The sequence below is a fragment of the Eschscholzia californica genome, unplaced genomic scaffold, assembly GCF_041429995.1.
Source record: "Eschscholzia californica isolate CP2 unplaced genomic scaffold, dmEscCali1.0.p SCAF_3, whole genome shotgun sequence".
NCBI classification, from domain to species: Eukaryota; Viridiplantae; Streptophyta; class Magnoliopsida; order Ranunculales; family Papaveraceae; genus Eschscholzia; species Eschscholzia californica.
Genome location: NW_028238420.1, coordinates 50,327,623 through 50,351,050, shown reverse-complemented (window position 1 = coordinate 50,351,050; position 23,428 = coordinate 50,327,623). Strand labels below are relative to the sequence as shown.

The 23,428-nt window shown below is 35.8% G+C and overlaps 3 protein-coding genes across 3 annotated transcripts; 2 read left to right on the top strand and 1 right to left on the bottom strand.

Moving 5' to 3' along the window:
- Window positions 1-215: 215 nt before the first annotated feature.
- LOC147551416 (dihydrolipoyl dehydrogenase 2, chloroplastic-like) lies at window positions 216-6,693 on the top strand. The gene is made up of 15 exons (XM_086665472.1): window positions 216-1,107; window positions 1,309-1,455; window positions 2,032-2,166; window positions 2,484-2,601; window positions 2,817-2,941; window positions 3,296-3,421; window positions 3,508-3,588; window positions 3,958-4,020; window positions 4,113-4,187; window positions 4,302-4,380; window positions 4,472-4,572; window positions 5,512-5,625; window positions 5,708-5,821; window positions 6,138-6,209; window positions 6,304-6,693. The coding sequence occupies exons 1-15, from the start codon at window positions 781-783 to the stop codon at window positions 6,349-6,351; spliced, it is 1,725 nt and encodes a 574-aa protein (XP_086521598.1). The 5' UTR covers window positions 216-780; the 3' UTR covers window positions 6,352-6,693.
- Window positions 6,694-9,171: 2,478 nt separating this feature from the next.
- LOC147551415 (large ribosomal subunit protein eL29z-like) lies at window positions 9,172-9,976 on the bottom strand. Its single transcript, XM_086665473.1, has 3 exons — window positions 9,845-9,976; window positions 9,616-9,719; window positions 9,172-9,465 (listed from the first exon to the last, which is right to left on the bottom strand). The coding sequence occupies exons 2-3, from the start codon at window positions 9,715-9,717 to the stop codon at window positions 9,379-9,381; spliced, it is 189 nt and encodes a 62-aa protein (XP_086521599.1). The 5' UTR covers window positions 9,718-9,719; window positions 9,845-9,976; the 3' UTR covers window positions 9,172-9,378.
- A 9,699-nt stretch (window positions 9,977-19,675) lies between these two features.
- Window positions 19,676-21,760, top strand: LOC147551414 (small COPII coat GTPase SAR1A-like). Its single transcript, XM_086665471.1, has 3 exons — window positions 19,676-20,031; window positions 20,143-20,274; window positions 21,285-21,760. The coding sequence occupies exons 1-3, from the start codon at window positions 19,903-19,905 to the stop codon at window positions 21,603-21,605; spliced, it is 582 nt and encodes a 193-aa protein (XP_086521597.1). The 5' UTR covers window positions 19,676-19,902; the 3' UTR covers window positions 21,606-21,760.
- Window positions 21,761-23,428: the final 1,668 nt, after the last annotated feature.

Here is a 23,428-nt window from a genome sequence, read left to right as displayed (position 1 = left end):
TCCAAGCTTGGTCCAAGCGCACAAGTTGCTACTTATTGAACGAAACACTTATTCAGGCCAAGTCAACCAAAGCTTGGCCCAAGCATTCAAATCCATCGTCTCTCATATAAGTGTGGTTCATCCGATTATGCTTCCAACCCAACCTAACCCACGTCGGTTTCTATCTCATAGGCAGCTATCATCGCCCGTTTTCCACCCCAAAGAGTAGCCAAGATGTAGAATTAGGTGCATCAATGTTTTTAATCAATCAAAAGTTGTACAATGACCCACCCAGATGAAGTAGAAACGAGTCTCGATCGATGGTGTCTGTGGCAGGGCATATCACCTGTCCTAACGGATTTGGGATAACTAGTTTGGGAACTCAAAATCCCAAGCCCATCACGCCCCAACAGATCTGTCTAGTTATTGGATCACACTAGTCTAGTTATTGGATCATACTGGACTATTTATGGGCCACACCCCAGCGGACCTGTGTAGACTGTAGTAAATGGATCGTGTGAGGCAATTATCGTGTGGAGAGTGGGAGTGACAAGTACAAGTAAGCAAAACAAACCAAGTAAGCAAATAAGTAGTAGTTCATCTGCCTGCCAGAGTAGTTGAATTTTGTTTGGTATCTCCGCCCCCCATCTTCACTCATCATATAAACTCACTCCCTCTATATCAGACGGACCTCTCGAGGTTTCTTCCCTAATTTAACTCTCTCTCTCTCTCTCCCTAACCCCTTTCTTCTTCATCATTTTAGCCCTAACCTTCTCCAATCTCTTCTCAAATCCAACAAAAATGCAAGCTTCACTTTCTCTCTCTACTTCTTCTCATTCCTCCATTACCAGATCTGATCATCATTCACTCCACTCCTTCTCCGTTCATGCAAACTCTGCAACAAATGTTCGATTCTGTGGTCTTAGAAGAGAAGCCTTAGGATTCACTGCTCTGAAACGATCTTGTTCCAGTCGTATTACGTCTTCTTCGAGGCCGGAAAAATTCTCTACTAAGCTATTGGCGTCGTTGTCTGGAAACGGAAATGCATCTAAATCATTTGATTACGATCTGGTTATAATTGGAGCTGGTGTTGGTGGTCATGGTGCTGCTCTTCATGCTGTTGAGAAGGTATATCATGTGTTCAAGTTGGATCTTGAGATTTGAAGTTGATTTAGTTGAATTTGCAATCAAGTAATTTAGTTTTGGATTTGAATGTTAGCAATTTCTTTAGTCTAATTTGATGATGTTAAGATACAAGTGTTTTGTTTTTATGATTATGAGATAGTTTTTAATGGAAGTACGAAAAACACAATTGTTTATTTGTTTCAGGGTTTGAAAACTGCTATTATTGAGGGAGATGTGGTGGGAGGAACATGTGTGAATAGAGGTTGTGTTCCTTCGAAAGCTCTTCTTGCTGTGAGTGGTCGTATGCGTGAACTTCAGAACGAGCACCATATGAAGGCTTTCGGTTTACAGGTAGATCAATCACATTTTACTAATCTTTTATTGGTGTATAGAACATGATAAAACTATAGATTCTTCAGTTTTAAGTTTTCGAAAAAGAAAAAGACACCAGGAGGCTAAAATGTGAAGTGGCATGAGGCATAATACATAGCATTCAAGAAAGTATGAGCAAAACTTAAACGGGAAATACAGATTAGCATTCCAAACCTTTATGCTCGGCTATAAAGTATCAATGCGACTAGATTTGGATATCCATTTTCTTAATGTCGGCCAGTTTTAACTGTGGCTATGGTCCACGAGCCTTACTTGTCCCAAAGTGGTCTGGGGCCTATCTCACCCAAAAAACTAGATTTAGAGGTGAGGCCTTCCCTCACACTTACAAAGTGAACACGACCCCCTCTCACGACTAATGTTGGACTAACAACAACACTAACGGTAACATTTAATACATGTTTCTTCCAATTTGCTGCGCTGATGGTTCCTTTTCCGATGTTTCTATTGATGGTTGTCAATTGGCACACCTTAGGACCGTGGTAACATGTACCATATCTTTATTGACATATAACATATTGTAAATGTTGAATGTAGGTTTCAGCTGCTGGGTATGATAGGCAGGCAGTTGCTGATCATGCAAATAATCTTGCTACAAAAATCCGTAATAACTTGACTAACTCAATGAAAGCTCTTGGTGTGGACATATTAACAGGTGTTGGAACTGTTGTGGTAAGCCAAAACATGATTTTTTTTCATAAAAATATGCTTTGTGATTTTACATTAAAAACATGCCTTGTGATGTTCCAAATGGAGGTTCGGCAAATTATATGATGAGAATGCTAAAAACTATTTCTGATAATGGCCTAAAATAGTTGGATGGTTTATGACGAGGACGACAAATCTTATTTCTGCATCCGTGGACTTGTTAGCTTATAGTCGTGCTACGTTATCTCTTAGTAGTGGGGAGTTATAACTTATATCTTATGTGACAATTTAGATATGTTTTGCAAGAAGTTATTTCAGTCACTCATAAGGATTTTTTTCAGGGTCCACAAAAGGTCAAATATGGAAAAGTTGGCTTCTCCGACAATGTGATAACTGCAAAAGATATCATTATTGCTACTGGATCTGTTCCTTTTGTCCCTAAAGGCATTGAAGTAGATGGTATGTCAATTTCCTTCTCCTACATCTACTGACTAGTTATTTTAACTAGAAGGATTTTCTGCACTTCCTGACTCATTCTTTCAAATATTTAATCTTTTTATGGTTAAGGAGGAAAATCTTTATGCTTCTTTTTGTACAATCTGTAATTCTGATTGTTAAGGTCTTTCTTTAATTCTTCAGAGGTTGACTTACATTTAGTGAATGTTGGTCTGCAGGGAAGACCGTAATTACGAGTGATCATGCACTGAAGCTGGAGAAAGTACCCGATTGGATAGCTATTATAGGGAGTGGTTACATTGGCCTCGAGTTCAGTGACGTGTACACAGCACTAGGAAGCGAGGTAAATATATTTGTCACTACTATTACATCTTATATCAGATAAATTAAATTTAACAGATAATGTGATCTATTTGTTTATTGAGCAAATGAGTACTTGATTTCTTAAGTTGCTACAAAGTTCAAGTTTGTGGTTTGGCAAGGAGTTTCTTTTTCGTAAAAGTGGTTCGCCCTTCCCAGATGACTTGTTTACATCATTTTTAAGTCTTTTGACATTTTTGAAGTTGAAATGTGATTTATGTTTCTCACGAGGGGCTGGCCTTACAGTTCATTTCCTCTTTCTTACTCTGATTTCATTTTAGATTCAATTATTTAATTTGCCATCTCTGTTTCAAGCTAACATAAATTAATGGAACAGGTTACTTTTATTGAAGCACTAGATCAGCTAATGCCTGGCTTTGATCCTGAGATTGGAAAGTTGGCCCAAAGAGTGCTCATAAATCCACGCAAAATCGATTACCATGTTGGTGTATTTGCAAGCAAGGTAGTTTGGAGGTGTATTCTTAATTGTAATACAAGCTTTGCACTTGCAAGTAAGCTTACATACATTTTTCTTTTTATTTGTTGTAGATTACACCAGCGAAGGATGGGAAACCTGTCACAATTGAGCTTATTGATGCCAAAACAAAGGAACCAAAAGATACTCTAGAGGTAACTTTGAATTTTTGACATATATTATCATCTGGATAAAACTGGCTGTGCACCTAATTGTAGCAATTAAAAAAGTTATCCTAGTATGATTGTTGTCTTGCTTATGATATTTTAATTGTAGTACACATAGATCTGCTAGGTTTACCAAAAAAAAAACCATAAATCTGCTAGGAGGAAATGGAAGGAGAAAGGTTTATCAATAATTTGTAAGCTCAAATGCCTTCTGAGATAATTTAGTATGATATTGATTCAGAACCTTCGTATTTTTTCACTTGCTTTTGTTCTTATAGAACCTTCTATGCCATTTTATTCTTGTGACTTGTCCCTGTAGTACCTTACACAACCGACTAAAAAACTGTGATCTTGCAGGTAGATGCTGCACTTATCGCCACTGGAAGGGCTCCATTCACAAAAGGACTTGGTTTAGAGAATGTCCGTGCACCTAACGATATTTTATATTCGTGATGCTTTATATATAAAAACATATGCATATCAACCCAATATATTAAATTATTGGTCTGCAGGTTAGTGTAGAAACTCAAAGGGGTTTTATTCCTGTTGATGAGCGGATGCAAGTAATTGATAAAGATGGTAAACTGGTATGCCATGAACTTCCTGATTGAGTTTACATTTTATGTTTTTTTTTTTGTTGAAGAGTTTACATTTTATGTGTCTATTTTAAACTCTTACTAATATTGAGATTTAATTATCAGGTTCCTCATTTATACTGCATTGGTGATGCAAATGGGAAAATGATGCTTGCTCATGCAGCAAGTGCACAAGGGATTTCAGGTAAGCTTGTTACTTTCGGCACTATGAAGTATGAACTCCATTGGATCCTTCTTTTATTAATGAATTGAAACACTATTTTGCTCCTTCACAGTTGTCGAGAAAGTCACCGGGAAGGATCACGTGCTTAATCATTTAAGCATTCCTGCTGCTTGTTTTACCCATCCTGAGATCAGTATGGTTGGCTTGACAGAGGTAAAACTTTTATGCCCTCTATTCCGGTGATCTGTGTTTCAGGCTCCCACTTATGGTAAAAATCTTTTTTCTAGTCTAGCGTAGCATTTCGCAGTAAACTAAAAGGCTTGTGCTAACATTCAAGCTAGTAACTGTTCATCTAGGCTTCCACTCATGGTTAAAAACTTTTATCTTGACCAGAGTAGCATTTTGTAGTAAACCAAAAGGCTTGTGCTGACAGTCAAGCTAGTAACTGGTCATTTTGCAAGTATTTTCCAGGCATTCTAACTGCCGGTTGCAATATAAAGTGATTATAAATCCCCATATTCAGTTATGTATCTCAGGAGAGGAATATGAAGTGATGAACCCATTAGCTACTGTTTTTGCGACTTTGGATAGGTTTAACTTATGAAGTTTTAACTAAACGGTCACGAACAACCAGGGACTCTTTCCAGTCACCTTACCTAAGTCTCAGTATGTTCCATAAGCTAGAAAATAAAGTTGCTGTGAGCTTGGTAGCAACCTATATCTTCATGCAATCATGCATCTCACCTGTTCTGTTTCTTCTAGGCAACCATCTTCCAATCCATATGATATCAAGAAATATTGCTCTTGTTATGATTATCTTCGAAGTAGAAGTAATAAATAAAAATCTGATATGATAAGATGAAATATATGATTATAATTCAAGTGGTCGCCTCCTCTTCCAACCATGAGTGTTAGATATAATGCGGACAGCGGATAATCTACAGGAGTAGGACAGATATTGTAGTAATGAGTTAATACTTGTGTCCGCCGACCGTGTACCTTTTCATTCAAGAAAACATTGTTAAGGACATAACATTGTTTCAGACGCTTGCTGCATCGGAAGATTGAGTTTTGTTACAAGATTAATAAAGACTACGCCGGAAGCAATTTCTAATTTCCTGTTACTAAAAAACACTTCTAAATGAATTGCAGCCCCAAGCGAGGGAGAAAGCCCAAAAGGAGGGATTCGAAGTAAGTGTTGCAAAGACAAGCTTTAAGGCCAACACCAAGGCCTTGGCAGAAAATGAAGGGGAGGGAATTGCTAAGGTAACTAAAAGTTGGAATGTTACATTATCTGGAACAGTTTCGATATCTCATACAAGTTTTATCTGTTTCACTTTCCATGCAGTTGATATATAGACCGGATAATGGAGAGATTCTTGGAGTTCACATTTTTGGTTTACATGCAGCAGACCTCATCCATGAAGCATCCAATGCCATTGCCTTGGGTACCCGTATTCAGGTAGTTCTCAACTTCTGAAACTACATAAATAATAACATGACCTCTTAAGTCTTAATCTAATCGAAAGTCTTCATACTGAACCTTCACTTGAAGCTGGTTTTAGCAATTGGTTTTCCCGAAGTGAAGGATGTTCATATCAGTTAACTCAGTTCCCAATTATATATTAGGAAAAAGTTGGAAGTTGTTCCTTTTAGACGGGTACAAAGTACCATAAATCATATCATCTTCCGTCTTCCAATTGTTAAACTAAGTACCAAGTTTTACCATGAGGTTCTAGTTTGTCATCACTGATCATTTGAATGTTGAAATCGTGCAGGACATAAAGTATGCGGTTCATGCACACCCGACTTTGTCTGAAGTGCTCGACGAACTGTTCAAGTCAGCCAAGGTACATTCTTATTTCTCCCTCTCTCTCTAATGAAGATGACTTAGTACTAGAGAATACTAATTCATTCTACACGACCCCCTAATCTATGCTACAGGTAAATGCTAATGTCTCAAGTCCAATCAGCGAACCAGTAACAGTGTAAATCAACTCAAAAGTGTTTGGATATTAATCTAGTGGAGAAATTTTTGTGGTCCTATTTATTGGTAGGGAGTTAGTGGAAGTCGAAAGCTTTTGAAAAGAGAAGATAGTCGCGTGTCAACTGGGATACTGAAGGAAAACTTGGTGAGTCCTGCTAATAAAGTTGGAAGAAGAATCGAGCCTAAATCTTTCCGAGTCCTAGTATCATCGTTTTTAGTTAGTTTTATTAGATTCTGGGTATTGATACTATCTACCATGTCTATTGAGCTATTCATAGCCTGAATTATGTTATCATTTTGTTGAGTTTTAAATTAAATAAAATTAAATGGTAGAATTGTGTGGGAAATCTATGGGTCTCCATTGGAGAGCCACTTTACAAGAACACTCGTAACTTTGAACTATTCCAAGATCCAATTTTTTTTTCTTTTTAATCCAAAGGCTACGTAGCAAACGATTTCATTTCAAATGCAGTTTTGAGTATCTAACCTTAAAAGTTATGGTTCCATGAGAAAGGCTATAGATAGGGTGCTTCTAAAGGCACCGGGCCAAAAGGTTGTTAGCATCCATCTCTATTAGCACCAGACGCCAACTGCTCTTTTCTTTGTTAGCACCGTACAACTATGTAGGCACCGGTCAAAGTGGAGTTAACCCTAACCCCTCCATCCATCTCTCACAAAATATGAACCAAATTTGTATGGATTATTCAAATTTTCTGTCCAAAATGTTACTGTTATAGAGCTCGTCTTCTGTAATATGGAAATACAAGCAGCAACTTATACAAAATATTACACAAGTATAAATTTGCTTGTTTGTTTCGTAGAGCTATTAATGTAATCATAAAAAAAATTTGACTGGTGCTCTGTTGTCCACCATCAGGAAGGTAGTTCATGGAACGGCTCTGTGCTTTCCTAGTGAAGCCAGTTTTTTTTTTTGTAAGGAATCACCTATATTCATATTATGTGATTCAGTACATTGAGTTGATTAGAAGGATTGCTATCATCTAAAGTGATTGAAGTTGGGGACATCTGAGTACAAGATGAATGTGGAGTATCTCGTTCAAGCTGCAGAAGAATGAATAAAATACATTTATAATCTCTTGAAGAAAGAGTACACTTGGCACATTTCGGGAGGAAGAAGGCAGAATGAGCTGAGACACCCATTTATATCCAAAGTCCTCGATCGACTGCCCTAATGGCTCATAACCAGGAATACAAGGTATTTGTTGTGTTTCCAAAATTCAAGCACTTCCTGAAGAGTAAGCACTTTGTTAGAGGGACTAATTTTGTGATACTCCACCAAATCCATGAACAATTAGCTTTGTTAGCTCGTGCAACATTGTTTTGTGTGGAAATACTTGGCTTCAAGGATGGTAACCGATAAGGTGGTGGCGATTGTGTTCAGTTTTCATACTAGTTTAGCCTGAAGGGCCTGATGATCTCCATTGATATCCTTGAATCCCAATTTTATTTTGGAAGAAGATGGAAGAAGCAAACAAAGGTGAACATCACCCACGTTAAAAATCGGTGCTTATAGAGAACTCGGGTCAATAACCATTGACCCGAGTCAATAAAATTTCCGGATGCTAACAGCTTTTTGGTCCGGTGCCTTTAGAAACAACCCCTATAGATATCATTTTGCTTGAATGGTCTTAACTACGCAGGGTTTCGAGATTGCCCAAACTTCTTTCAAAACTAACAAGCAGATTCCATCACAAAATCATTTTGCATGAATGGTCTTAATTACGCGAGATCCCCCAAACTAAAAGTTTTGAATGTCTAAAAAAAACCGTGAACATTGTGAGATTATGAGATCAATGAAATTTCTTCATGTTGCTGGTTTCCATAATGAAATTTCTTCATGTTGCTGGTATCCATTGTCTAAACAATGGATTTAAGCTTTAGAATTTAAAATTCCAACGGAAAGCTATAGATCTTGATCAGAAAGTTGGAATATCATAGGAATTCGAAATCTACAAATTTTCTTCACAGTTCAAAGACTACAAGACAAATTCTTCTTAAAATGCATTTTAAAAGTCTAAACAATAGAATTCAACATTAAAAGGTACAATTCCATGGAAAGAGCTGAGGATCTTGACCAAAAAGATATTTTCCATTAATGGAATTTCGTACAATCGGTGAATTTTCATCAAAATTCAAAGGCTAGAGCACTCAAAGTTTGGTCGGGAAGTCATTTTATAACTTTGGTGCGATTCAAGATCAATTCAAAGAACTAGAAACAACTATATGGTAGACCCAATCGAATGAGATAGGTTCTAATAATTCATGAACGAGATAACACCATTCACACAATTCATTATATATGAATCTAGAAACCTCTTTTGTTGGTTGTATAGTTATAAAAGAAAAAGGTTTGTGTTCACGCTGCAACCATTGATAGGTTCTGTCAAGGATACGAGTAGCAAATGATAGAAATGAACACATACTGGACGACAAACACTTAAAGCATTTGATCTTTCCAAGACTACCATAAAATATAACTGCAATCACTCCACCAAAGAACACGCATGATAACGAAGATTAATGGAGAAAATCTACTAGAGTTTGTTTGCAAGACTATATACTTATACCAACTCCTAGAGTTTCTTACTTCACTCCTATTCGAAATCGACAAACAAAGAGAAGACCTATCCTATACCAACTCTGGATATGATCCCCATAATTCAGGTGAATTTTATTTCATCTTGGTGTATTGTCGGGAGACTAATCATAATTGTAATGAACTGCATTACCACATTTATCTAAGAGACTACCAGTATCACTAAATTGAAGTGCCAATTCAGACTTAAACATGTATCAGAGATAAATGAAAAGTAAAACCATAATAATCTCAAAACTAATAAACGGATGATAAAATCATCACCAATAGTAGATAAAAACAGATGATGATATCTTAGGTTTCTCACTAATTTAACATGTCTAAAATCAGGACATTAAGTTTCTGAAACAAATAAAAAAGCAATAGATCAATCTGAACCCTAACAAGTGTTCAAAATCTGATAGATAGATAGGGTTTACTGTTCTTCCTCAGTTGCAGATCCAACTTCCTTCTTATTATGCTTCTTTGCGTACCTCTGGTTCCTCAAGAACTTTGGGTCCATCTAAATCATCATCATTACCCACATAACACAAAAATCATAATCCGTAAAAATTTAAACAACCCATTAAAGAAAACATCAAAATAATCAAACCCAGATTGCAGAATGCATCAAAAAGAAACTAAATCTAAATTGATGAAGAAACAAAATTACCCCTTTGGTGGAAGTGTTTCTGTGCCTCCTTGGTTTCTTGATTCCATTTCTGTGTGCCTTGTGCGATTGGTTATGAGCTGTGTGATTCTTCGACTTCGCCATTTCTGCCAAATCCAGATACAGATAAATAAATTGATAGATATAGATAAAAGTGCTAATTTTTTGCTAGAATGAGATTTCAGGTTCTGATTATAGTAAAGTTCCTACTTCCAAATTAACGAACATTTACCTGAGAGAGGCCGATGAAGTTTCTAGCGTATTGGTGTGAGAAATTAGGGTTTTCTGAGCGGGAAGAGGAGATGAAATGGCGGATTATTATCACTTATAGTTTAGAAACCCTAGTTCTTTTGGAGGAATTGTCGATACTACCCTTAAGGGATTGTTTGGTATGTCAGCGCTGTCTGGAACTGATCTATCCTCCTACTTCTTGGAGAAAAAAGGACAAAATCATGGAACTACTCTGACTGTCCTGAGAAATGATAGAGAACAAGAAAATCCAGACAAACTCTAGACATACATCCTGTGTGGCTTATCGTGATTCGTTGTCTAGTAAATTAGAATCATAAAAAAAAAAACGAATCATAGCAAGCCACATAAGATGTATAGATGTATGTCTAGAGTATGTCTAGATTTTCTTGTTCTCTGGGGTAAGGAAAAGTTTGAGAATCCGAAATCCATCATGGACACTCAAATCCGTTAGGGTCCTGGACAACCAAAATTTTGTATTTTCTTGTTGAGAAAATTGGAATTTGTATTTGGCAATGCCCAATTTGGGTGCTCTATAAGAATAAGAGAAAGTAGATCTAGCCCTTATTCCATCAAGAACAAGCAAACCTGGTCCTTACTTCATCAAGAACAAGCAAATCTGGTTGATCTTTCTCGTTTCTTTAGGTGTTGTTTAGAGATCTCTACCTATCATTCATCTTTCCACTCAAGATCATCAGATCTTCGTTATTTCTCTTTAATCCGAGTATCAAGCTTCGTTTAGTCGGGAGCCATGGCTAGTCATGCCTTTAAATGACTTTTCATCTCATCTGTGTGGGTGGTTTCTTAGATTACTAGACTTTCTTCCATAAATTTTTCTTGTTTACTTTCGGTCTCTGTCTTTAAGATCAAACCAAAGGTATAGAGTTTGACAGATTATGGATCAATCATATATTTTGCACTTATTTGACTACTATTACCATGAATCCATGATCTTTTATTTCTCTGTCTTCGGTGGCGTCGATGGAGAGAGTCGATTGAACTCCGGCGACAACAAACGTGTCCAGCAGCATGACCTCCTAATACTTCTAGCTGACACGTGTTGGTATCCTTTTAAGACGGGCGGTGGGACCTTTACCTTTGCTGGGCCTGCTACAGTACTATGGGCCAAGACTTTTCTTGATCCAGAATCAGTTAACTTATTTTTTGGGCACCCTTTTTGACCCAGTGGAATTAAAACGGGCTTGGTTCTTATCGGTCTTTGGTAAACCATTTGATCCTGGTAAACTGGTTAGCTCTATTAGTCAATCTACCATTAGAGTTGATTACTTCTATAATGGAGCTACATAGAACTCTTTAGTTGTTCTTCAAACGGGATCTGCTCTTTACTTGTCAAGGAGTACAAACTTGTTAACACTCTCTCCGCCTTTAGTAGTCTCGCTACTTCTTTTTACTGATTCAGTCGGGTCTTTCGACTTGAAGTGGATCAGCAACCCTACGCACCAGGTATTCATTTTTTCTTCCTCCGGCAGAAAGATGAATATTATTTCTCTATCGAGAGAAGTCTGGAGGGTAACCCTAGGATATGACGTTCCTAAATTTGGTAACTTTTACATCTTCTTTGAAGGTGTTAAATTCCTGTTTCATCCTCTTTGGGAGTTGTTATTAATTTTTGTGTTTTTTGGGCAAGTACGGACTACTTTGATCGAAAGTTTTATGGAGTTGTGTTGGTTTCTCGGAATCTCATGCTCGAGCGTGGATGGGTTGCAATGGAATCTTAAGCTACACACCTGTTTATTGGACCTGGTTGCTACTCTTCCACTTATGAAGGGTGGTCGAAAAACTGCTACATACGAGTTGGTTTGTTCGACGGCTTATAACACAGCCATAAAAGTTACTAATAGGAGTTTATGTTTCATATTGTACTTTTCAGCTATTAACTCCCTCATTGTAACTTTGCTTTCTCATCTGTAACTTCCGAAATATAAATAATACAATGTTACAGTTGTCTCAAAAAAAAAATCCTCTAACCAGGGCCGACCCTGGGCCTAGGCGACCCAGGCGGCCGCCACGGGTCCCCAAATTTAGAGTGCCCCCGATTTATGTAACATTATATATGTAGATAATATTATTATATGTGGTATTTTATGCACACATACATCACATCTGTTTGGGTAGTAGAGTTGACAGAGTAGTTTATTAGTGAACCCAAGGTCATAGGTTCAACTCCCACAATTTGCAATTATATTTTAGCTTTTATATTTTTTTCGACTTAAAAGTGTAGGGGCCCCATTGATACGTACGCCTAGGGTCCCCCAAAAGTCAGGGCCGGTACTGCCTCTAACCCAAAAAGGGTTTAGGCCTAAAAAGTTATTTTTTTCTACACAAAATTGAATTAAGGGTGTCAGACACAAAAATCATCCAATTCAAAAGGGATTTAGGCCTAAAAATTGTGTTTGTGTCAAACAAGTATGTGCATTTTTATGAGTGTGCAGAAAACATGTGTGATGTTGTGCATGTGCAAACACACGTGTGTTAAATAATTCGAAATATTTTTTTTTTCAATTTTTTAATTTCGCATTTTTTCTACCCAACTAATTAATTAAATATGATTACGACTATTTGATTGAAAATTTAAATTTACTTGAGAATGATTATACTCCAGTCACCGCATCACACGTGAATTTGTCAAATAACAATGAACAATTAGGGTATCTTCATCTTGTGCATACGGTATCCGTAGATTTTTTTTGTTGTAGTCGTACTAGGCATAACCCCCGCCGTACAGGCGGGGGAATGCCCTTTATGCGGTGGAAAGTAACAAGTTTGAAACTTATTACTCGCAACATATTTAATCTGAATTTTGTAACCCTTGGTCCATCTCATATACAAAAGAAGAAATTCAAACAACATATCTTATTCACTGAAAGAATCAAATCTAAAATTCTATTAAATAATCATATGAGACTTGCATAAACAAAAAAATAGAATAGAGGGGGTACTTCAAATGGCGAAAGATATAAACACTCAGAACACATGAAAAGGTAGAAGTACCTTTTTCAAGTAAGATCGCAATTCCGTCACGATTTTTCTCCAACCTTGTCTTAGCATCTACCATCTAGGGGTGGTAGCATCCATCTATTAGCAAAAAAAAAGATAAACATCATTGATCTTCCCAATAAACCAACACAAAACAGTCAAAGCACACAAAATAAATCTGACCTTGTTACAACAACAACAAATCATCAACTTCACACCAAGGGGAAAGCAAAAAAAGGGCGTGCAAGGGTTTGCTTGACAATAGATTAGTACCCAGTAAGAGAAGAAGCATCTAAAACAAATATATGAAGATATTGAGACGATCAGTAAAGAAGTATTGTAGTGATGGTTGTTGGACAACGCAGTAAATGTTAATATGTGAATACATGAAAAGCAGAAATAATTAGTAAAATTCTAAAGCTCAAGGCAATGGAAAGTAGAGAAAATGAACGGTAACTTACAGTATTACAAACATCTCATATGCATAAATATACAACTAATACGTATGAACCAATCACAACTTTTAATTCATTTTAGTAGGATGTGAAAGAGATAATGAACATGATATTGTTGTTTCAATCATCTGACTTTTTTTATATTTACCAACATTGGAAGAGCAAATGGTACCTAAAGGGTTGGAGTTTCATTTGAACCAGCTCCATCCACGTTATAATACAAGGGTGTAACTCGTGCCCATAGGGCCCGAATAGTTTTTTCGAGCGCATTACAGGTCGAGCAAACTATGTGAATAGGCATAAGTTATAATTGAATGAATATTTATGTATTTATTCGTCATGTGGGTTCATTGTTTACCTTCTTCAACAACAAATTCTAATAAGCACTTACAATGTAAGCTTTAATATAAAAATAGTCTTAAACTAATAAGTTCAAACATTTAAGAATTCCTAATCAGAATACTCTAACACCTGGATGTGAATGTAACGTTAACATCCAAAATGTAAAAAAACATCCTTAGTTTCTAGATAAAGATGAACTAATCACAAAATTTACAGCTCTTTTGAGAAAACAAAGAGAAAAAGGGAAAAAAACCTGGAACCTAGTGAAAACCGCCGAAATTCAGTTAGACATTTTTTGAAATACCTTAAATGCTTCTCTCCAATAAATATAAAGCGAACAAAATACAATCAGAAATTTCTTCAAACACCTTAAACATAAATAACACCAAGAAAAACAAAAATGGCATATTTTGAGTCCGTACCTAAAGAGAGAAAAGACCAGTTCAAATCTAAACATTTTTTACTCCTTAGCTAATGACAAAGAAGATGAATTCAAATCAAAATATTTCTTTACGAATCTGATTTGCAGGGAGTGAGAAACTTTAAGCTTCAAACACATTAAGCACAACAAAATTCAGAGAGCCATTTCTTCAAACACCTTCAATACATTAACATTAACATGAAATTGTAAACCTTGAGCTGAGAGAGACCCTCGTAAAAGTATAATGCATAAACCATTCAGGAAAGAAGTCAATAGAAGAAAAAGTAAGAAGGAAAAAAAGGAAAGATGAATTTACCATAGAACAGTTTCTGAATGGAGGATTAATGATGTCAGAACTGAAAATTGAACCAAATGTTAAACTTAAGCCACCTACAAACAAAAGAAACAAACTTCATCAACCCTAAATCAAATCTAAATTAATTTCGATTTTACATAAGCTGGAGTCAATTTCAAATATATACAAACTAACAGTTTCACATTTGCAAATGTTAAACCTTCTCCACCAACAAGAAAGGCCCGATAGAGCTTATCGTACGGAGGAATACACTCGAACATCGCCATAGATTCGTTGGAGCTTTATTTGTCTATCCCCGAAAGTTTTTACCGTTTAGAAGAAATAATTTAATGGGTGAAAGATAGTTTGAAGATGGGCTATCACCTACAATTGAAACCATAAGTTTGGCACTGATAAAACGAAGCCGTTAAACAAACAAAATAGTTTTGTAAAGCAATTTGTTCATGTGCAGGGTATGAATGGTTCAAAGGTGTATTAGTTCACAAACATAAACACAAAATACCCTTCAAAAATATTGTCATCCCGTGAATGAGTTTTAGCTCACAAAATCATTTTATAGACATGTTGAGTTAATGAAATGAGCATCACTATGGTTCACTTAGATTTGGGAATCTATACTTTTTCAAATGTGTTTTCAGCAATAAAAATATGTGCCAACCATGATCATAGAGAGCAACGTGTCCAAATATGGTTTACTACCCAAGATACATGGAAAAAAGACTGGCTCACCATGGTGTTGCTTACCTTAATCTCAAGTGATACAGCTTCATTGTCAGTATTTGAATCTGAAGAAGGAGAAGAATCATCCATATCTGATGACAAATCACCTCATTTCCTTCCTATGGTGTTGCCTTTTCCATCTTCAACTATAAGGAAGATCCAATAACCCACTTTGCACCAAATAAATACCAATTTGACTATCAGAAATTAAACTCAGTTTCTTTTGTTTCAGAGAGTAAATGTAGATTAAGGAACAAAGATTAAGTAAAGCAAGTGCAAACTAAAACTCAATCCTTTTGAAAGCTTTAAATCAAAACCCTACATCCTTCGCGCTGCAAACAGAGTTCATATCCTTCATGGCCCTGCAAATAGACAACTAAAGTATGCATAATTTGTTCATATTATTTTCTCAAACACAATTAAAGGAAACACGAGATTTGACGTTAGAAATCTGCTATAGACCTGAAAACAGTTAACTATATTGTGAGGAGGGGAAGGAAGCTAAGTAACTGATGAAGTAGTACATTGGAATAATTACTCACTAAACAAACATAAATAAGGAGCAGTTACCCGAACCATATATGTACTATAAAGAAATTGTTATTTGAACCTTGGTATGGTGAAACCAAACTTATAAGTAATTAAACTCTTTTGGTAGTTATCCGCAAAGTTGGAAAGAATTACCTTCAACAAATACATGGAAATCCCAACGCCTGAAAGAAGAAAAGGATAGAATTTTGGTGAATAAGATTTCTTCAATGTGAAGGTGAGATTGTTGATTTACATGGCATAAAATTCTTGCACAACAAATGTTTGGTTTGTTCTTAAACTTCAACCTGCAAAAAAGACCAATACGAATAGATGGATTGAAACTGTAAATTTGGAGTGATACGCTGAATTAAAGATAACCAATTTTGAGTTTCATCTAAACCACACCAAAGATAAGAATCATACATGCTAAAAAAGATCAGAAGAAAAATGGCATACGTGGTGCCGCTATGATGCGACGAAAGAAACTAAACTACAAAGGTTTAAGTGTTACTGAAATTGAGATTGGTATATAGAGAAGTTAGAAAAAGTGAAAAATACACAGATAAAAGGGATGACTACATGTTTGACAGAAAATTATGTTTCTTCTCTTGAGATGGTAGGGATTAAAAAGAACAGAAAAACAGAAGATCAGTTGTTATTGAAAGGGAGAAAGACAAAGAGATCATTTCAAAAACCTGGAAGAGGTCTCACCATCAATCGTCAACCTAAATGAGATGAAAAACATATTGAAACCAAATGAAGATTGAAACCAAATAAAGCCGCAACCTGCATAAAGAGTTCTATAGACATACAAACAAATTGAAACTAAATATTGGTAATAGGTTAGTTTCAATCTAATGGAGTTCTATAAATGATGACCTAAAACAAAAGAAATAGTTGAAACTAAATTCTGCCTAAATCATCAAAGGCCTAAATCACCAGACTAATCTCTATTATATCAACTAAATATCACCATTAATCACTGAGAAGCATACAAAATTTTTTGGGTGATGAATAAGATAGATGCCTGGATGGGTGAGTGACTTGGACAGTGTCAAATCTAGATAGGGTACATAGCAACAAGGATTAGGGTTGAACATCCCGTGAATCTAGAAAGTCGTAATTACAGCACCAGAGAAGGCAGATGAGCACCATAACTATGAAGCCCTGATTACAATACCAGGAAGGCAAATGAGTAGCATCATCAATTATCAACCGAAAGCACACTGACCTGCATCGAGAGAGAGAAAGAGGTTCTATATGTGTGAGAGAGAAAGAGTCAGAGAGAGGGAAAGAGATAAATACCTGAGGTGAGAGGGGCTTGCATGAGAGAAGCAGACAAAGCGTTGAGAGGAGATGAATATGAATGAAATGGTGAAGGAATAACAAATAACTGGTGAAGGAAGAACTTTAGCGAAGTTGAATAGAGAGGTAGGGAGACAAAGAGGAAATAGAGGTGATACGTGCAAGGAGGGTCTAACCAAATAGTTCGAAATAAAGTTATCAATGAAATGATGCGCTTAACTTGAATTAGGGTTTGTCTAACGCAATTTCCAAACACCTGCAAACCACAGCAAAGTAAGGCGATTTTTTTTCAATATATGATGCAAGAACTGGTTTATATCTCAATCTAATATAAAGTTAATTGTAATAGTTGAATGCTGAAATATATCGATAGTGTTCAGGACACTGAAAATACTGCTATGCATGGACTTATAACTCCATATATTGTAAGAAAAATTGTTGAGCAGCAGTGAAGACAATATTGGAGAAAACCACCAAGGCAAGGTCAATTTCCAGATCTATCATGTCTGAATGATCCTGGAAGGGGTTGGTCTACATCTGTTATTTCCTTTAGAATTTTGGTTTACAATACATGGTTGGCTTATATAAGAGCAACAATTACATCTCGAGGTACATAAAAGGTATCTAAAAATGTAGGAAAATGGAAAAACAAGTTCTTAATGAAGAACTATTTTATGATTTATCCTTTATGTAATGGTTATAATGAAATTCATGCATCTAAAAGAATAATAAATATTTATAACTCTGTGAGTATTGAAGTGTTGTTAGAAATAAGAAGGAAAATGTGAAATTGAGATAGATGAATCCAATAACTGTTCATGTGAATTAGCATCTTGAGAAGCTAAAAAGAATAGAAGTTGTAGTCAATTTCTATGTACTTAAACCCCTTCAAGATGGCTGACAGTGGTAGTATTTTTTTTTTTTTACCCTCTTCCAAATATTGTTTGATATTTTTCTATCATTGTTCATGTTATGTATACAGATAGACAAAATAACCCTATATTGAAATATTACCTTTGCAACTTTTTCATAGCTAAACGAGGAAGATAAATAAGTGTTTAACCATAAGAGATTGAGTTACCCGCAAGATGTTGATCGGATTGACTTGTAAAACCGACTGTTGGAATTTCAGGTCCTATTTATCCACCGATTCCATCCCCTACACATTTAAGTTAGGAAACTGGATCAAATGTACGCAAGTAAATTGAACAACCATGAAGATCAAAATACTCAAAATGAGAAAAACCTAAATAAAGTTTGTTAACAGGTTAGGTTCAACCCTTGAATTAGCATATGTTCAACAATAAACAAATCTCCATCAAATTGACAGCTTTATATTAACAACAATTAATAATAGTCCATAAATGAACAACTCTTTCAGTCATTTCATCAAACACCTTTTGATATATACTTGTTTTACCAGAAGATGGCCAAAATTATGAACCAAGAATGACCAAGATTAAGAAAGAGTAATGGGAAAATTGTATCTAAAACAATTAAAATTAACCAAAAATGACCAAGATTATCCGCAGATAACAATTAAGGAAGAAATTTCTTGAAGCAGAAATCATAAAAGGGGCTAACAAATGATCGAGGAAAAACTTACTCTGTCTTAATTTTATAATCTTCATGTTACTGACTTTATTAGCAATTTTGTCATTTAAAGAGGCTAGGAAAGAAACTTACTCGGTTCACAAGTGACTACGGGCTACCTTCTCCCCATTTCCTCACCAACAATCGTCAACTCAGTTCACCTGAATTCAATTCTCATGAAGTTATTATTATATGCACAACAATATTACTTCAATTTGTTCTCTTGCTTTGTTCTCTAAGACACCATAATTTGGTATGGTAGTTTTTCTTCTCTCTTCTATCCTCAGCATTCATTCTACCTCTCTCTCTAGATATTTGTCTTTATTTTCATTCTTAACAGTTTTCTGACTCTTTCTATTTGATTTCTTCTCCTCTGAACACATATAGAAACAGAGTCGATGCATTCAATTGGGTTTGTTGTAAAAGGACTGATTACAATATTACTACTCCTAGGTACATCTTGGAAGATGTTGATTTGAAGCTAAACCAGGAGAGATTACAACAATTTGGAAGGAAGAAGCTTGGTGGGAAAGAGAGAGGGTGAGAGCAATGGAATGTTGAGAAGTTTGAAAGAAACTGAAGGGGGGAATGAGAAGTCACTCGTTGTGGGAGAAGAAGAATTTTGGGTATGAATCATCCGTAGATGATTGAAGGGCTTCGATTAAAACAAAATTAATCTTATTAAATTTGAGAATTGTTTGAACGAGTCAGATTAAAAGAGAATGAAAGTCCATGTCATATGTCTACGTGGTTGTACAATCAGCATCTAGGAACATTTATTTTGTCCTAGTCACAAGTATCTGTTTTGTATAATAGATTATCTTGCGCATAAGAATAATCAAAAAATTTCATCAAATGTTGAGTGAATGTGTTATGATGTTTCTTCGGTATCATCATTCCCTAATTCACCAGACGGGGAATTAAGAGACATCAATTCCATAAGCCTTTCGTCGGACATTTGTTGAACATCTTGGGGATCCATTATATGAAGAGAATATATAAAATGAGAGAGAATGAGAAAATTATGATAAGAGTTAAAAAAAAAAAATTGAGAGCCGCATGGGTTCAACCTCTATTTACAGGGGCTGAACTCATTTTTTGTCTGTGGACCACATCCAACGGCCAAGATCTCTTGCCACAAGACCGTGTTCCGAGTCCGACCCAACTGAGGATTTACGGGATCTAGGGCGCGGTCTCCCTATTCTCGTGACCCCTTCCGAATTTTGGCGGCAAATTTTATCACGAGCACCACCGTTATAAAACCCAAATCCCTTTGAACAATTCCAGTAACAAATCGTTCGCATACTTCATACAAAACAGTTCTGTTTCTCTCTCTAGGGTTTGTTTAGTTGTTGTCAATCATGTTTTTTGTAGATTGGTTCTTTGATGTTCTTGCATCTTTAGGTCTATGGCAGAAAGATGCGAAGATATTGTTTTTAGGGTTAGATAACGCTGGAAAGACCACATTACTTCACATGTTAAAAGATGAGGTTTGCCTTTTCTAACTCTTTCGTGTTTAAGGAATTTTGATTATAATACTCTAGGGTTTGAATTCTTTACTAATTGTTTGTTTTTGGGGAACGCTTATAAAAAAATTGCAGACATTAGGTCAACATCAACCTACACAATATCCAACATCGGAGGAATTGAGTATTGGTAAAATTAGGTTTACAGCTTTTGATTTGGGTGGTCATCAGATTGCTCGTAGAGTCTGGAAAGATTACTACGCCAAGGTAACAAATTATATCTTTAGAAATTATTGTTGATCTCTAAGTTTGAAGTTTATCTCTTTTCATGTTTTTAGGGTTTATATATTTAACTATGTTGAATCTATGCATGCTGTCTGGTTTAAGATCTATCTACTTAACTATGTTGAACTGTGCATGTTGAGGGTTTAGGGTTTATCTATTTAACTATGCTTAATTTATGTATGTTGAGGGTTTAGATTTAGGGTTTATCTACTTTGCTGTATAGACAGTAGGATATTTGATCTGGTTATCAATATCAAACATCTTTTAGTTTCCGGCGAATCTTACCAGCTATTAACTAGTGCACTAGTAATAATTTTCTAACCCAATGAAGTTGTTCTATTTGATTATGAATGAGATTCGTTGTTTATAGAGCTACTTCTTCAGCTAGTCGTATATAGTCTCCTAACTACTTCATTGAATCACTGCGCGGATTGAGTTGCATTGTTTGGTTTCCCTGTTTCCTTTTCTCGTCCTCAATTTAACTGTGGTTTTACTCCGTCACTTTGGTTTCATATTCCCAGCTAAACTTGTAGTTTTGGTTGTCTTGTTAATGGGTTGCACCAACATCAAAGCAGAATGTTCTGCCGATGCATAATTATATTTTGCTGTCGCCTATTTATCGTACTAGAAAGACGGATTTGAGGTCTGAGGGGAAGACTTGTTGCTGTCCAATGATTTAGCTCCTCTTATAGTACTATGGTTATATGGAGATTTAGACGTGTTCTTGATCCTCGCATAGTCTGATTCACTTCCGTTTCGTTGGTTACCATATTTGCTGCATTTGTTCCTTAAAACCCAATTTTTAGTGTCTCTGTTATCCGGACACTTATTTGCATGTAAGGGTTACTATGAGCACAAGGACGTGTCCGTCGAAAGATATCCCATAGTTATCCATGGCATACTTTGGTCATTGTGCTTGCCCATTTAAATGCAAGTTCTTATATCATGATCCTGGTTCCTAAAATTAAAGTTTTCCCTTTCGGATGCGACAGGTGGATGCTGTGATCTACTTGGTTGATGCTGTTGACAGGGAGAGGTTTGCTGAGTCTAAGAAGGAGCTGGATGCGTTACTATCAGAGGAGTCTCTTTTCAGAGTCCCTTTCCTTGTGTTAGGAAACAAGATCGACATTCCATGTGCCGCCTCAGAAGATGAACTTCGCCAACATCTAGGGCTTGAGAGCATTACCACTGGGAAGGGGAAAGTGAATTATGATGAGTTGATTGCCAGGCCACTAGAAGTCTTCATGTGTAGTATCGTCCGGAAGATGGGGTATGGACAGGGCTTCAAATGGGTCTCTCAGTACATCAAATAAGAGACATGAGAGGGATGAATGATATTTGTGGACACTATTCTTTGAACAAAAACTTAAATCAGGAAAAGAAGAATATGATGTATTAAAGAAGTACTCGATCAAACTTTCTACTATTCAAAGTTTCAAATGTTAAATGAGTATTGAGGTTTTCGACAGGATCTTGATGATTACTTTTGAGTCTTCTAGCTCAGTCTTAAGTGAGATAGGTCCTATACTCCTATGTGAGCTAGGTTTGTCATTCTGGGCTTATGACCTCAGTGGGCTGACGTTGGAAAGAGTAATTAGGCCCATTCTGTTTCCACATGTGAAAATAACTAGCCTAAGTCCGGCCCATTGATCGTATAAAGAGTTTCTAGTTCTCTCTATCCATATGTTTTTCTTGATTTTTCGCTTCTCTTACTCTTTCAACTTGTTAATCTCTCTTTACTTACCCATCCTATTTCAATTTGTTAGACGACTCATATACGGACTCAAATCGGATAAGAGTTCATAGAAATGTCATGATAAACAATAAATGTACCATGGATGATGCATGGATAGTGATGGACCACTAGATATTGGCTAGAAAGAAATGGGGAATCCATGACTCTGAAGCTCTCTTTTATGGGTTATGATAGAGATGTGTAAAGACGATAGAAAGACAGTAGTAATTATGACATATTTTTTTCCGTTTATATATATTATGTAAATATTAGAGTACACCAAAAACCAACGAGACCTATACTAATGTATCTCATTAAACATTACGACCTATACATAGTGAGCCTAACTTTATACGACCGGTACACCAAAAACCATCAGTCTACCAATGGAATTGTAGTTGAATATAATAGATCGGCATCTTACCAGTATAAATAATTAAAATTATACAAATAAATTAATTTATTAATAGTTAGGGAAGTAGATAAGGGAATCTTTAGGGTTTTCAAAAGCAATGCTCCCTTGAAGTTAGACATGTCTGAAAAATTAGGACCTTTTAACCTCCTCCCATCATCTCTAATTCTTCCATTATACTATAAGACCTCTACTTTTCTCTCTCTCTCTCTCTCTCTCTCTCTCTCTCTCTCCCTCTATATAAAGTAAAATATCTTATTGGGTGAAATGCCCTTAAATATCATTTCGGATAAGGACCTCAGAGAAGGAGAGGGGGACCATTTTAAGGGTTATTGATCTATTCATATCTCACCTCGTTAACTAAACCCATTTTCTTAAATAAAAGATTAACATTTTCATGTTCATGTATTTAGATTAAAATAAATTTACTAGTCTGATTTTGATTGGTTTCTGTGCATTATTTTTCTAGATATAAGCAGATACATGTACTAATTGATATCTATCCCAAGACATTTTGTATCACATTAGTTCTAGTTCGACCACTAGCATGCAACTTATCTCGTAAGAGAAAGCTTAATTATGTTTTTCAACAAAACAAACCCGACAACTGTGTTTAAATCAGAGGATTATTCCAGTCACCTATATAATGTTAACGACATATGCGTAACTTAAAATCAGAATACTTTCATTTAAATGTATGTCGAAATTAAGTGAATTCTCATCTGCAACGTATTAAAATCTATAGTCTATCTGTCATTTGAAGAAAACAAGAAATACCAAATATGTGTAATATTGGTATGTCATAACGCGACAAATATATTTTTCCAATATCTTAGGACACAGAAATGAAAGGGAAACAAAAAATAGTGATAAAAAGTATAATTGAAATTTGAAATAGAAATAGATAGAATTATTGTTAAAAGAAAAGACAAAGGAAATGCTCAAATGTCAATTCTCATGATTGGTTAGGGTTCCTCTTAAATTGGACA

What these genes read in the sequence shown, in the direction of transcription:
- LOC147551414 (XM_086665471.1), top strand. Translation starts at nt 19,903, where the DNA reads ATGTTTTTTGTAGATTGGTTCTTTGATGTTCTTGCATCTTTAGGTCTA. An exon ending in TTCACATGTTAAAAGATGAG is followed by an intron (nt 20,032 to 20,142) that starts GTTTGCCTTTTC and finishes AAAAAATTGCAG; the next exon opens with ACATTAGGTCAACATCAACC. An exon ending in GGAAAGATTACTACGCCAAG is followed by an intron (nt 20,275 to 21,284) that starts GTAACAAATTAT and finishes CGGATGCGACAG; the next exon opens with GTGGATGCTGTGATCTACTT.
- LOC147551415 (XM_086665473.1), bottom strand. Translation starts at nt 9,717, where the DNA reads ATGGCGAAGTCGAAGAATCACACAGCTCATAACCAATCGCACAAGGCA. An exon ending in GAAACACTTCCACCAAAGGG is followed by an intron (nt 9,466 to 9,615) that starts GTAATTTTGTTT and finishes ATGATGATTTAG; the next exon opens with ATGGACCCAAAGTTCTTGAG.
- LOC147551416 (XM_086665472.1), top strand. Translation starts at nt 781, where the DNA reads ATGCAAGCTTCACTTTCTCTCTCTACTTCTTCTCATTCCTCCATTACC. An exon ending in ACACAGCACTAGGAAGCGAG is followed by an intron (nt 2,942 to 3,295) that starts GTAAATATATTT and finishes TTAATGGAACAG; the next exon opens with GTTACTTTTATTGAAGCACT. An exon ending in GTATGGTTGGCTTGACAGAG is followed by an intron (nt 4,573 to 5,511) that starts GTAAAACTTTTA and finishes AATGAATTGCAG; the next exon opens with CCCCAAGCGAGGGAGAAAGC.